The sequence below is a fragment of the Papaver somniferum genome, unplaced genomic scaffold (assembly GCF_003573695.1).
Source record: "Papaver somniferum cultivar HN1 unplaced genomic scaffold, ASM357369v1 unplaced-scaffold_10, whole genome shotgun sequence".
NCBI lineage: Eukaryota > Viridiplantae > Streptophyta > Magnoliopsida > Ranunculales > Papaveraceae > Papaver > Papaver somniferum.
The window spans coordinates 583,916-598,879 of NW_020618825.1; the positions used below are offsets into that span (position 1 = coordinate 583,916).

General features: G+C 37.2%; 1 protein-coding gene and 1 long non-coding RNA gene across 2 annotated transcripts; both read right to left on the reverse strand.

Moving 5' to 3' along the window:
- Window positions 1-5,641: 5,641 nt before the first annotated feature.
- LOC113326074 lies at window positions 5,642-8,286 on the reverse strand. The gene is made up of 2 exons (XR_003348274.1): window positions 6,913-8,286; window positions 5,642-5,864 (listed from the first exon to the last, which is right to left on the reverse strand). It is a non-coding gene; the product is annotated as an uncharacterized LOC113326074 (long non-coding RNA).
- Window positions 8,287-9,699: 1,413 nt separating this feature from the next.
- Window positions 9,700-13,786, reverse strand: LOC113326842. The gene is made up of 9 exons (XM_026574520.1): window positions 13,347-13,786; window positions 13,107-13,293; window positions 12,784-13,008; window positions 12,516-12,654; window positions 12,375-12,429; window positions 11,995-12,273; window positions 10,914-11,607; window positions 10,087-10,176; window positions 9,700-9,771 (listed from the first exon to the last, which is right to left on the reverse strand). The coding sequence occupies exons 1-9, from the start codon at window positions 13,784-13,786 to the stop codon at window positions 9,700-9,702; spliced, it is 2,181 nt and encodes a 726-aa protein (XP_026430305.1).
- Window positions 13,787-14,964: the final 1,178 nt, after the last annotated feature.

A 14,964-nucleotide genomic window follows, 5' to 3' on the forward strand; every position in this document is an offset into this window, starting at 1 on the left:
TGAAAGATCAATGTGGCTTAATATTCAAGAACTCTGTTATTGGGCTTAAAGGGGGTTGGATTTTGGGGCTCGAAAGACTATGTGGAGACTAAGTGGTGTATGGGAAGATCATATTTACGTAAAAGTTCAAAAATATCCTCAATCATTTTCACTTATGACATTTTTACTCTTCTATTAATTGATTAATCTAATAAAAAAATAGTTATTTACGGTTGGGATGTTTTAGAACTCCCAACCGTAAAGTAGTCGATGCGTAGGAGATCGATAAATCCCACCCGCAACAAGTTATTTACGGCTGGGACTTTCCTAGCCGTATATCTCCCTGTGTTCGAATTCTGTTTCAGCGGTAGTAGTTACGTCTTGGTTTTTTTGTCCGTAATTGATTTTCCCAACCGTATAAGTTAGTTTCATATCCGATTTGGTACTACAGTTAGGTTTTCTTATCCGTAATATGAGTAAGCAACGCGAAAAAAAACTTTCCCAGCTGTTATTGGTTTTACGTCTTGGTCGATAAATCAAAATCCCATCTGTTGTTTTTGTTGCGGCTGGGACTTTCCATTTTTCCTAGACGTTTTCTATTTACGTCTTGGTCGGTTGATAATTATCCCATCCGTAATTTCGTTTTCGTTTGGAACTATGCATATTTACCAGCCGTTGTAACTTATCTTCTTTTGTATTTTGATCTGGTTTGTCTTTGAACAGAAAAGAAAAGAGAAAGAAAAGATCAATAGAAGTAACACCTTCTAGAGAGCCCACTTCGCAACCTCGTCAGGGAAAACCATTGGGTGCAATCGCAAGGAATACAAGTGAACTTGGAGTTGGTGGAGTAAGTGAAGGTGTACTTGTTGTTAGTGGAGGAAATGAAGGTGGAGTTGCTGGAGGAAATGAAGGTATTGCTGTTACTGGAGAAAATGAAGGTGAAGTTGCTGGAGGAAATGAAGGTGGAGTTGTTACTGGAAGAAATGAAGGTGGAGTTGTTACTGAAGTTGGCATTTCTAGTGGTCCTGCTCTTGATAAAGGTAAATCAGTGGTTGAGGAGGACAAGAAGGATGGAAAGAAGAAGTATCCACCAAAGAATAGTGCAAGAGATATCATTGATGCTATGGTGTTTTTACCTCCCAAGAAGAATTGGAGACCTTGGGGTGAGCCAAAAGATAGATCTGTCTTGTTTGGTTACCGGTCATCATGGGCTGCTAGGGTCTGTGCCGCAAAGGTAATAAATCAAACTTAATATATATTATTTTCATTTTATTATGGATATTTAATTGTAATAACCACAATTTTATATAATCTGTAGTTTCCCAATAAAGCGGTTCCTAAACTAAAACACCAACAACCAAAGTTTTGGTCGTTGGAGGGTGAGCATCCAGAGCATCTAGATGTGGTAGCTTTGGTAAAAGCTTCGAGGTTATGGTCTGGAATCGAGGCGCCGCAGAAGTCGTATGATGTTGTGACAGTTTGTAATTTTATAGAAAGATTTTGGCCCGAAACCATGACTTTTCTACTCCCATTCGGCGAGATGACTATGACTCTGGATGATGCAAAGGCAATCACCAGTCTTGCTTTGGTAGGAAAGGCCGTGTATGAGGGTTTCAACAATTCTCTATCTTATGATGATCTTTATGTCTTAGCTAAAGACTGTCTTGGATGGAGCAAAGATAAAGCGGAAGAAGAGTTTGAGATAAGTTATGGATCCCCGCCCAGAGATAAAAGGGGATTTCAACAACCGGGTGAACGTCGTGAAACAATTAATATTTTGGTAGGCCAGGGAATGTATAAGAAACAAGAGCAAAGGATAAGGAGAGACAGAAAGGCCTACATGTTATACCTGCAAGTGCACATGGTCTGTTGTAGTGAGTGTGCAAGGCAGGGTCATTTCCACAGGGACTAGGGTGTGTAAGTTGAAGTTTTATAGGCTATTCTAGCTAAGCTAAGTGATGACAGTGAGTAAGAAGCAAAGGTGGTGACAGTGACAGTGAGTGACAAAGAGTGATAGCGGCAAAGAAACCAAGGCAGTAACACAAGCAGTGATAAAGAAACAAAGGCAGTGAAGTATAGAAGGGACTAGGATCTTGAATCCACCCTTTTCCTAAGCTAAGTCCTCCAACTATGTTCTTGTCCCTTGTTAGTTATCAGTCAGCTTCTAGGCTCTCTGAATAACTAGATGACAGTTGCGGTTCAAAGCCGGCTGTTCATCTAAGGGTTGGTCTAGAAAGATTACTAAGAACACTAAGATGAATCTAATCCTAGTAGTAGTTGGGGCTCTCACACTGCAAATACCCGCAGAGAAGCTTGCTTAGTGTTTTAACAACCTAAAAGGATATTCAATCCTAGACAGTTCAAGCACAACAAGATCAGAGCATGGATGGGACAAATACAATTGAAATTTACAAAATAATTAAAACTAAGAACTAACCCTTGAGGAACTGGCTATTCCAGTCCTCTTGGGTGAAGCACTGGCTAGCCCAGGCATGCCCAAAACAACACCCAAGAACCCAATTTTTACATGCAAACCAAATATCCAAAAATCCCCAAAATATAAAATTTATGGTTACACAAAAAATCTGAAATTGACCTTTACCTAATCTCTGAAATCAATCAATGGTCTCGATTCATTCTTCTATTGCTTCTCCTCTTCCGTAATTGGTGGTTTGATTTCACTAACTCCGTTTCTCTCAAACCTAGTTTCTAGGATCACTGTTTTTGAAAAGATAAAAGGGTTGAGAGAGAAGGATCTAGAGGGTATCATGGTGGTGTCCTTTAGTGATGGCGGGGGTGGCTGATTGATGGGGTACAGTGATGGAGGCGGTTGAGCGGAGTTGGTGGCGGACATGGTGGTGGTGATGGTCGCTGTGAAGAAGAGGGGAAGAAGAAGGAAGAGAACTCGATAGAGTTTCTCTTAGGGGATGTTTGATTTAGGGTAAATAGGTTAGGGTTCTAGAGTATTCAGCGTACCCATCGTATTTTGATGCTCAGATGGTGAAAGACGATGGATGAAAAGATGAGAGAATTATCCAACGGCGAGATGGAAATGGGAGTGGAGCGACCGTTGGATCTGAGATACATCAAAACTGACGGTCTGAGATGGAGTTAGGTGTTAAAGTGTTAGACAGGAACATCAAAACTCGATGCACTTTGATGGAACGACTGTTGGATGATGGATTGGATTCAATCTGACGGTGAAGGAGAGAAACGGGTTTGGATTTGGATTTGGGTTTAGGAAATGGGTTTGGGTTAAGGAAATAGGTTTTGGGCTTAGGTAATCTTGAGCCCACTTCTTCTTTAAGAACAATTTCTTCCTTTTTAAGCCCATTTTCATCTTTGATTCTTCCATACCACATTTTTCACTTCTTTTCCGCTAGAGTTTCTTTCGGCTTTTTCCGTGTCTTTGCACTTTTCGCTCCGCAACTCATCTAGTCTTTATTTATTACCTAAAAATGCAAAATTAATTAATAAAAATATTTATTCTTGAAAACAAAGAAAATACAGAATATGGGATAAAATGTAGAATTAATGCACAAAAGATGAGTTAAATGCCAAGAAAAATATATAGAAATATGCACTTTTTAGCACTCATCATATGTCAAAGAAGATTAACCTGGTTCGTCTGAGGGAGAAGTTTGAGGATTCTGACCGTAATACCAAAAATTTAGAGATCGTGATGGACGCAGAAAGAGCTAGACAAACGGCTATATATTACTTGTTGCACGCTCTTGGGACCGTCTTTTTTCCCGATTTCTCAGGAAATAAGGTAAATGCTTATTATTTGCAGTGGTTGAAGACTCTCAATCTCGATCCGGAAACAAACGAGGCATCTAGGTACTCGTGGGGCACCGCCCTCCTTGCTAGTATGATGGACAGTCTTTGCAAAGATTCTAGGTGGAACATAACACAAATTACGGGATGTGTTGCTATTATCCAGGTATCTTTCTGTGTTAATATAACAAATGTTGGTTTAATTTACTTTTATATATTGGTTTGTATGTGTAATTGATTATATTTTGTTCCGTAGTCATGGGTTTATGACCATTTTAAATCCTTGAGGCCTACCAGGGATACAAAATGGCCTATAGAGAAACCTACAGGAGGAAGATACCCCTTTGGAGGGACCCAACACAAGGCTAAATGAAATGAAATGATCGAAATGAGGAGAAAATTGGATGCTTTGACAATTGATGATGTGGACTTTGATCCATACTTGAAAATGGATGAGGATGGAGATGAGGAAGTTGGTGATAGAGTATTTTCCAATGTGGTGACCTATATGGGACCTTTGTTCATTCAACCGGGTTCGTCATTTTGGATCCTCGTAGAACGCTCCGTCAAATTGGTATTGTCCAGAAAATTGTACCACTAGAATCTCGTTTTCCACTGAGCGTATCCGACTCCGTGTTTAAGGAGAGAGATGTCAAATTGAACTATATAACAACACCGTCGATCGATGATTGGAATGGTCGTTCCCAACAAGCAAACCAAATGAGTAGAAGACTGCTTCAAGTTTCTCATGGGACTTCTGAAGCGGATGCTAATTACATAAGATGGTATCAAGAGTTGCCTCATCCTTATGTGGAAAATATGGATCCGGAGGCGCACAGATATTTGAAGAAGGCGGAGAAAGAGAGTTCAAAATCATCGGAAGAGATAAATGAAGAAAATGAATGGGAGAAGATGATGGTACGTATACTGCTAATTATGTTTATAAATTTTTTTTGTTTTGTTGATTAGCTATAAATAAGTGTATTTGATATGAAAGATTAGGTTGAACGAGTTAATTGGGTGGTCAAGGACATCACCCGTATGATTAATTCGGATGAGGAGTTAACGATCCCTGAACAAAGATTAATTTGGAATCGAGTCCAAGGCATAATAATCCCTGAGAAAGAAGGTTTATATGCTTATGAAGAGGACCGATCAAGGAGACGTAAGAGGGATAAAGAAGGTTTGTATGCTTATGAAGAGGACCGATCAAGGAGACGTAAGAGGGATAGGTCTCCTTCTTCTAGCGACGACTCGGATACTCCCTCCCGTGAGCAAGCTCAATCAAAGCAAGGAAAAAGAGGTCGAGGTGAAAAAGGAAGCCATGCTGGAACAAGTGCTCGAGGTGGACGTGATCGAGGTGAAAAAGGAGGTCGTGCTGGAACAACTGCTGCTCGAGGTGGACGTGGTGGAGGTAAAAAGACTCCAACTCAAGCTGGCAAGGGAAAATGAGGTAAAAAGGCTAGAGTTGTAGAACAAGTTTTTGAACAAGACAAAGCGGACGGTTTGGATGAGTTTTTGCAAGATTCTTCGGAGGAGGAATCAAGTGAATGACTATCTACTCGCTTTTTAGTATTTTACTTCATCGATTTTTTATTATCTAATCCTTTGACATTTTACTATTTTCGTTGTTTGGTTAAGGATTTTGATGGTTGAACTTTTATAACTTTGCATTTATGAATTAATGTTAGTATTTCAATGTGTCTAATCTAAGAAAAATGAGGAAAAAAACAACATAATTGAATTTTTGGTGCACTTTCGGCTAGGTCGATTGTGACGGTCCAGAATTTTTTTCGCTTCCGTTTGACCGTGAAGTTCAGTCAACCGGGAAATTCCAAAATTCTCGAACTGCCATGTGGGGTGAAAACAGTGGAAACAATAGTATGACATATGTTTTTACCAAACAAGACAAGATAAAAGACATTTATTTACAATGACTACTCAATACGAAAATGAACTACGAGAATTGTACTTACATATCTTACCATTCACACACTCCACTAATTTGAAATCATGGTAATTGTAGCGCCCCCAAGGCTAGCAGCTGATCATGCAATCATGGTGACTCATCCCGTACCTAGATAGCTATATGGTGACTCGTCCCGCACCTATTAAGCATAGCTCGAAAGTGAGTAGTATAAATGAAGGAGCAGTATCCTATATACCACAGATGAAAATTCTCATTTCCAAACAATCAACTGGAAATTCTTATTTCCCAAACAATTCATAAAGACAAACAAAGCATTGTGATTCCTTTCCAAGAAATGGAAAGATTAAAAGAAATAACAGAAACTTTCGTAATTCAAAGTTAAACAATGCATGGAAAGCACAACCAGACAATGCATGAATTTGTTCAACATAAACTTTTGTAGAGGAAAACAACAATAATCACAATAGAGTTAAATATAAATTCCCACCTATTTTGTTGACAAGCCACGCCTACCTCGAGATCCACGATCCACTAGTTCATCTCTTAAATTGATCGTTGTTAATACAGACTAACTGTTAATCACACAAGAACTCTAAGAATCTAGCCAAAAATGTCTCGTACAAGAATCATACAAGTCTATCTAATGGCTCTAAGCCCATTTACGATGTTACACCTTTTCATTCTATATCTTTAGCATATCTAAGGTTTACTAATTCCATTAGGTTGATTCTATAATCCATTCGCTAAGTCCTATGAATATCTACAACTTTATAGAAGAAGCCAAAGTCTAATTCAGACTACAAGTGGTCTAACTCATCAATAAAAGATAACTAGTCCTAAGCCCAAGTTCTCTAAACAGGCCCATTACACATGGCCTGGTCCACTAGGGTCAACTAACGGTCTCTAACAGTCAAACTAAAGGTCACATGTCAACTAACAGTCAACGTCTGTCAAAGGTCAATATACAGGGTCAATGGTCAAAGAAACCAACTCAGTCAAGGTTCACTGTGTCAAGTCTGGTCAGGTCTAGTCACTGAGTTAACTCTGTCAGTCACACTAAGTCAGCTAAACTGACTAGGATGACAAATAGGTCCAAACCATTGATCTAACAATGGATTTCCATTCTATCAGACTAGGTGTAATATTTTCACTAAACAAAAACAACAACAACTCAAACATTTATCTTAATAACTTCACAACTCAATACAACAGTAAACTGAGTTTACCTTGATCTGCATTGCAGGCTTTTACTGAGATCACTGTCATAACAGCATTACACTCTTCTTCAGCTTACACATCTTACCAGTATATGATTCATAACCAATTCCTATGTTGCTCCAATTGCAACTCATACTCAGCTTTCACTGTCATTCTAGTTTCTATGAAATACCACTATCAACTTAACACAACCCCAAACTATTTGTTGTTTCTTCTTTAGTCAAACAACCTCAGCTTAACCACAACTCTCATAACATCAATACCATTCTCATGAACTGTAAGACCATCCCAGGAAACATACAACACTTTAACTCCACCATCATGACCCAAATTCTATTTCTCCATGAAGAACAACACCATCATCACCAGAAATTCAACCCCATTTATATCTTCTAACACAATTCTTTGATACAAATACACAACACCAGTAATAACACTATCAAACTGACTACTCCATTCATCACGGTAAACCACCAAAGCTCCACATACCATTTCAGAACCTCCATCCTCACAACCACCACAACAACCTCATTCACCTACTGAGTTCCACAATTACACCACCACTACATCATCACCTCAATTAACCTTACAATCAACTCAAACAGTAAACCAATTATCAACTTCCTAAACTCAAACAAGAAGATTAAATAACTTAATCTAAATGAACTCAGAAGAACAATTACCTCCAAATGATTCTTCTCAAGCAATCCTTCACCATATCAATCCCATTATCACCAACAGTTCTCAACTAATCTCCAACTACCAAATTCTGGTTGTTCTTCAACTTCAAGCTTTAATTTAGGATAAACCCATCCCTAAGCATCCTTTGATAACATCAATTTCATCATCGAATTCCTCTTTGAACTTCTTATGTAACCCTAGTTCTTAATTTGGGGAAGAACAGAAAACAAACCATGATTCACTGATGCATCACCGAATTAACTTCAAAATCTCACTTAAACACCTACCCATTCTTCTTCATCTAATAGTAGCTCCACATTTCATCTTCTAGATCTTCAGTTCAATAACCAAATCTAAAAACCCTAATTCAAATCTCTGAGAAACCCTAACTCTTGATTCATTTTCAAAAATACCCCATAACTTCAATTCAGATACAACCCTATTGTTCTTCATCCAACGGCAACCCAATTCACCTCTCAAATAGTCTCAAACCCTAACTTCAATTCTCTCCAATCCGTACTTTCTTCTTCATCCAACGATAATTCATCTTCAACACCATCACCTGCGACTACTGCATGATCTACTCCACCATATTTTGATCACGTCGCCTCCATTTGATTTCTCAATCACATGCAGAAGAGAAAGAACAGGGGAAGAAAGAAAAGAGACGAGGAAAGAAGAAGAACGAGAAAGAAAGAGAAAGAAGAATACTGAATGAGCTAATCTGCTCGATTGGTTTTGATAAAGTCCAAAGAAAAATGATAAACGCACTTACCCAAATGATATGGGAATCCCAGATCGGTCGGTCTCTGAGAAAAGACTATTTTGCCCTTCATGCTAATCTGAAGAGTTCTTCTTCGTCCAATATCCGAACGACACATTCAAGTAGTCCATTCCGCGTAAATTTTCGAGATCTATCCAATGGTAATAGTTTCGTATCTAAATAGTTGTTAGATTAATTCTTATTAATTAACGTTCATGTTACACTAGTCGAGTTATTAGCGGATAAATCGTCTCTTGATCGACTCTTGACCGGTTTAATAACGTTGAAGAGCTTGAGGGTCTTTACAGTAATACTAGATTGTTATTACTTCATTACACGGTACTAAAAAAAATTAGTTCATTTACAACAACTTCATAACTCAAAAATGATGGACAGTAGGATTACCTATAACTATACAGTAATCCAACAAGTTTCCAAACACACCTTTGCAAAATACAACAACACACCTTACTTCAAAACACAACATCAAGAAATGATGGTATCGTTTTTCAAAACCAAATTAGATTATACATGAGTACATATACGAAAACAAAGTGAGCGTACTCACTTTATACCCCAATAGCTCTACGCACCAAGCCTTCACAAGCTTACTACCTTAAGACGCTCTCATACTCTGTGGAAACAAAACAAATCGGGTGAGCCACAACCCAGTAAAGGAATGCGTAAAAGCAAGCAATACCCAAGTAAGAATTGAAATGAGTAAAGCGTAAACAATACTCAAATTTGTTGAGCACACATTTAACAAAATGTCGAAGGCTTTACAAAGCAATACACAATACACTAGTGGAAATCAGACATTCCGCGACCACCAGGACACGTCATATAAACGAGTTAAACGACCTGTTCTAGGTTTCTCAGAATGGGTCGTTTATAAAGCGTTTTTTAGTTGCACGACCCTTATTGCGTGGGTTTCTGAACAGAGACCGTTTATTATAGTAACTAAATGCTGACCCACAGGCACTGGTCGTAGATTTGAATTATAATATAAAAAAAATACAGATTCAGATCAGCTGAAATGTCTGAATGGCTGAATCTGAATTAATCTTACTAATATTTAAGTCAAACAGTCAAGTCAAGTCTAGTTAAGTCAAGCTACAGTCAAGTCAAACTGAAATCCAAATTTAACTGAAATTCAAATGCAACTCAGATTTAACTGAAATTCAAATGCAACTTCAAATTTAACTGAGAATTTTAACATTCATTCCATTGGGTGTAAAACTACACAAAAAAAATAAAATGAAATACTGAGTTCAGAGAATACATGTCCAAGATTGTTAAGTTCTGACAACAACCAACTGATAAAAAAAACGAAATGATAATTCAGCTCCTCCTATGACAATACTTCACAAATGATATCAAGCAGAGCATCAATGTGATGTGTCCTTGGTTCACATGCGACTTCCTGCAAAGCAAATCAACAACAGTACAATGACTCAGTTCAGTTCATAATACATGGTAGAACAAAATAAGATACTAGATATTGGTTATGTACAATAGTGTGAGGTAATTCGACAGACATTCTAGCAATGGGTAGTAGCTGAAAGCACATGTGTGAGGTAATTTTACATATATGTAATGTAGATAACAGTTATTGGCTCATTAATTGCAGGGATCAAACCATAATCATTTCCATTCTACCGGACTAATCAAGACCACAACTACAATTCACATCATTTGAACAACTTATACAATCCAAGCAAAACTCATTGTAATATACAATCATAAACTTGGTCAACTTCTTAAAAAATTGCAGGGACATGAAATTCCAGATATTATTTGCTTTGACATAAGATGATATATCCGTCACCTGGATAGCAAAAGTTTTCATTATCATCACCATACATCACGTATATATTATAGGCGGAAAAATCAGGTCTAACCCAATCCACCCATAGATGCAATCTCATTTCAATCATCACCACAATCTCAATTTCCGTGAACTACTATGTACCACCATATTCAATAACCTCATCATTAAGAGTGCTAAAACATGTTTCCTGCATCATTTGCATACATACAAATTCTCTGTGATTCAACCATAACCATAACCTAATCTAGGTCATGTTTGAGGTAAATTTGACAAATCAAACCATAACCTTAGATGTATATAAATACATGCAGTATTGGCCACAAACTGCAGGAAAGTTATCGCACAACCATAACTATGATAGGAGAAGATTGCAACAAAACATAAGCTTCAGGGAAATCGAAGGCAGATACAAAGGAAGAAGAAGATACTTGCACAAGCTAAACTAGTAATTATATGTGCGCAAGGGAGCTAAATAAGTATTAATTGTCAAGCAACTTACTATACAATGCCTTTAAGATGCTCAGGAAAACTCACATGTGCACAGGGGAGCTGCATGATTTCCACCAGTTGAATTATAAGGTGCTGGGCAAGTTCATTCACGTATGTGTATCCCCATTTCTCGTGCTCTTGGAAAAATAACCAATTGTAGAAAATGAAATTAACACGAAAGTAAACATAAAAAATATGGAATCTACTAGAAGAGACATGTAAGAATAAATAGAATGAAACCTTACCTGATCTTCTCCATTCCAATACTCATCATCTCCAACAGTTGTCAAAATTGATGGAGCTTCATTCGCATTTGCAGTGAAGACAAATGGATCTTCCAAAGCATTCTTATTTGGGTCTGATCTTATTGGAGATTCCAAAACCAAATTCCAATGCTCCCTTGTCACATCTCTACAGTAAAAAACTTGTCTAGCTTGAGAAGCATGGATGAATGGCTCGTCGACTTCTTTTGAGCTTCTCATAAACCTTATGAAGTTGACAAACCTCAACTTAGTATTTGCATCCACATAGGATCCATGTATTTTGTCTTCGACTCGTACCCAATCACAGTAAAAAACAATTTCAGAGAAAACTCCATAATCCAGTTCAAGTATACGTTGTAGAACGTCATAGTATGTAGTATCGTCATCGACCAAGTTAGTATCTCTGGAACTTGCTCTGAAACTGGTGCAAGCTTCCATGGTGACTCCACTATTTTGTGTAGTTAAAAAAATTTCTGTATCGGCTGTGTAAAAAAGATATCCATTAACAAAATATGAGTTGTACGAAACTGTAGTGAAGGTAGGACCAATTGCCAGCCTACGAAAATTTGTCATGGGAGTGCCTTCAAATGGTTTACGTAGCCATTTAATGTAGTTTGTAGGTTTTATCCTTCCCGTACGAGTTTGGTTAAAATTACATACGTATATCTTGTACTTCCTGTCAAACAACACACAAAGTGACAATTGATAAGCATTAACTAATAAACCAGGAAACATAATCAAGTACTACTACTCCTATATAACCTCGCTTCGAGTGAGCGCACACAGATTTTTGAAGATGCCATTATAACAATCCCAAATGTTTAAAAATTAATGTTAATAAACTGAACCATAAATCAAACATAGCGACAAAAAAATATAAAAGATAATAAGAAACTTTCAGTTTTAGCATGTGGTAGTTAACTTCTGGTTTAAGTTCATCAGATGTAATAAAGTAATAAACTAAGATCTATCACTGATTAATACTATATTCATGTCTTTGAACTTAAAAGCCAATGCATAGTGTGATATGATTTAAATATAAATCAACTTGGGATTTACTTACTCTTCCCATTCAGTATTTTCATCTGAATGTCTCAATATCCACAAACGAACTTGTTCATATTCTACTTTGGTCAATAAATGTGGTTTTCCTTGTGAATTAGCTGGGTATGGACCTTCATAAACATCACTGGGCATTGATATCTTTCCACGACACTTGATAGATTTTCGCCTCGCTACAGGAAGTATCTCCATGCAATGGCGCGCTCCTTCATTGACCTCGTACTGTTTTGTAATAGATCCTTCTACATAATTTTTGTTGTGACCTAGAACCTTGTAGTATCTCATCATTCGCACATGTAGTCAGTAAACAAAGATATGTAAGTTTTGTTTAGTTCTAAAAACAATAAAATGGATATTAGTAAACTAAAGAATCGTATATACCTCTCGTAAGGGTACATCCACCTAAACTGAACAGGCCCCAATTGATGTGCCTCTTCTGCCAAGTGTACGACAACATGAGTCATACTAACAAAAAAATAGGCGGGAAATACATTTCGAACACACATATTGACTCCACCACACGTTCGTGCATTATAAGAAGCTCAGGACGATCAATAACCTTGGAAGTTAGTACTTTGAAAAACAATGATAAGTGTCGAACTTCCTCACGCAAAGGCTTGTGATCTTTGAAACAATGCATTATAAAAACAGGCATTAACCCCTGCATCAGAATTTGATAATCGTGAGACTTCAAACCCTTCAATTGGAACTCTTTCAGGCATACTTTCTTTTTCCAATTCCTACTGTAACCAATTGGAACTTTAATTGTGCTAAGAGTTTTTTAGATTACTTTCTTTTCTGCTTTATACATACAATGAGGTGCACGAGGCATCTCCACTTTTCCATTATCTTCCTTTAACCACAAGCTAGGCTTCAAGTCCAGGAGTTTCAAATCTTTGCGCGCCAGCAGCCCATCCTTGTTCTTGTCCTTATGGCTCATAAAAGTTCCAAACAAGTTCTCTGCAAAATTCTTTTCTACATGCATGACATCCACATTGTGCCGGATTTGCAGAAACTGATAAGATTAATTAAGTTAGAAAGGAATTTTAAACAACACAAACGTATGGAAGTAAGGTAACTGCAAAGTATAATTGGTCAATACCCTCAATTTACCTTCCAATATGGGAGACAAAAAAGTATCGATCTCTTCGACCATGGAGACTCACGTACGGCCTGCCGCTTGACCAACTTCCCAAATTCTTTATTCGCGGTTGCTGTCTTGTTGAATAATTCGACGCCACTCAAACGTATTGGTGCACCCCTTGTCTCCTCAAATCCGTTGAACTCAGATGTTTTCCGTCTATAAAGGTGAAACTTATATCTTAGAAACCTTCTATGACCCATATAGCATACTTAGAACCCCATTTTAGCCTGATCGCCTCTGTATTTTCTCCACACACATGGCAGCCAAATGTTTCAGAAGTCCTCACACCAGAAACATGAGCATATGCAGGAAAGTCATGTATGCACCACAATAACATTGCTTTCATTGTCAAGGAAGTCTTTGTATGCGCATCGTACGTTATTGCACCGACTGTCCACAAATCAATTAACTCGTCGATCAAAGGCTGCAAATAAACATCTATGTTATGATTGGGACCAAGTGGACCAGGAATCAGCAGTGTTAACATCGTAAAATCTTTTGACGTGCATTCAGATGGCGGAAGGTTATAACAAGTAAGCATAACAGGCCAAGTACTATGCACGCTCATCATTCCGAAAGGGTTAAAACCATCAGTAGCTAGTCCCAGACGTACATTTCGCTTCTCTTCAGCAAACTCGGGCCACTTCATGTCTATTGACTTTCATTGTGACGAATCCACTGGATGTCTCATGTGTGTAGCACTTTCTTCAACCTTAGCATACCATGTAATCAGCTCAGTTATCCATGTTGTACCATACATCAACCTTTCTGTGACTGGAAAATACCTAAGTCTCTTCACTGGAACCTTTTTAGTTGATGTACTGCCTTCTGGTGGTTTCTGCCATCTACTTTCACCACATTTAGGACACTTATCTTCATTAACACTCTCCTTGCGATAAATAATACAGTGTAATATGGTCATTTTCACATTCTGAAATATTAACTTTACTTATCTTTAATAAGGTTAGTCTGGTCATTTTAACAGTATTGCACTAATTTTCATTAAGAGTAATATGGTCATTTTCACAGTTTGTAATATTTACTTTACTTATTTCCGATAAGGATAGTCTGGTCATTTTTACAGTCTCCGTAATATTTATGCACTAATTTCCACTAAGGGTAATATGGTCATTTTCATAGTTTGTAATACTCACTTTACTTATTTCCGATAAGAGTAGTTTGGTCATTTTCACAGTCTCCGTTACATTTATCAACCTTATTTCCAGTAAGGATAAAATCGTCATTCAGAGACTATAATATTTACTTGACTTATTTTTGATAAGGGCAGTTTGGTCATTTTATAGTCTCCATGATGTTTATTGCATTAATTTATAGTAAGGGTAATATGATCATTTTCACACTCTGAAATATTAACTTTACTTATTTTTAATAAGGGTAGTCTGGTCATTTTCACACTCTCAATAATATTTATTGCACTAATTTCCAGTAAGGGTAATATGGTCATTTTCACAGTCTGTAATATTTACTTTACTTATTTCCAATAAGGGTAGTCTGGTCATTTTCAGAGTCTCCATAATATTTGTTGCATATGTTTCCAATAAGGGTAAAGTGGTCATTTTCATAGTTTGATATTTACTTTACTTATTTTTTATAAGGGTAGTTTGGTAATTTTCGTAGTCTCCATGATACTTATTGCAATTATTTCCAGTAAGGGTAATATGGTCATTTTCAGTATGTAATATTTACTTTATTTATTTTTGATAAGGGTAGTTTGGTCATTTTCTTAGCCTCCATAATATTTATTGCATTTAATTCCAGTAAGGGTAATATGGTCATTTTCACAGTCTGTAATATTTACTTTACTTA

Excerpts from the sequence above, each read along its gene's own strand:
- LOC113326842 (XM_026574520.1), bottom strand. The coding sequence starts at position 13,786 with ATGAAGTGGCCCGAGTTTGCTGAAGAGAAGCGAAATGTACGTCTGGGA. Across the intron at positions 13,294-13,346 it reads AGGCTAAAATGGGGTTCTAA|ACGGAAAACATCTGAGTTCA; the intron begins GTATGCTATATG and ends TCACCTTTATAG. Across the intron at positions 12,430-12,515 it reads GCTTCTTATAATGCACGAAC|AAGAGGCACATCAATTGGGG; the intron begins GTGTGGTGGAGT and ends TACACTTGGCAG.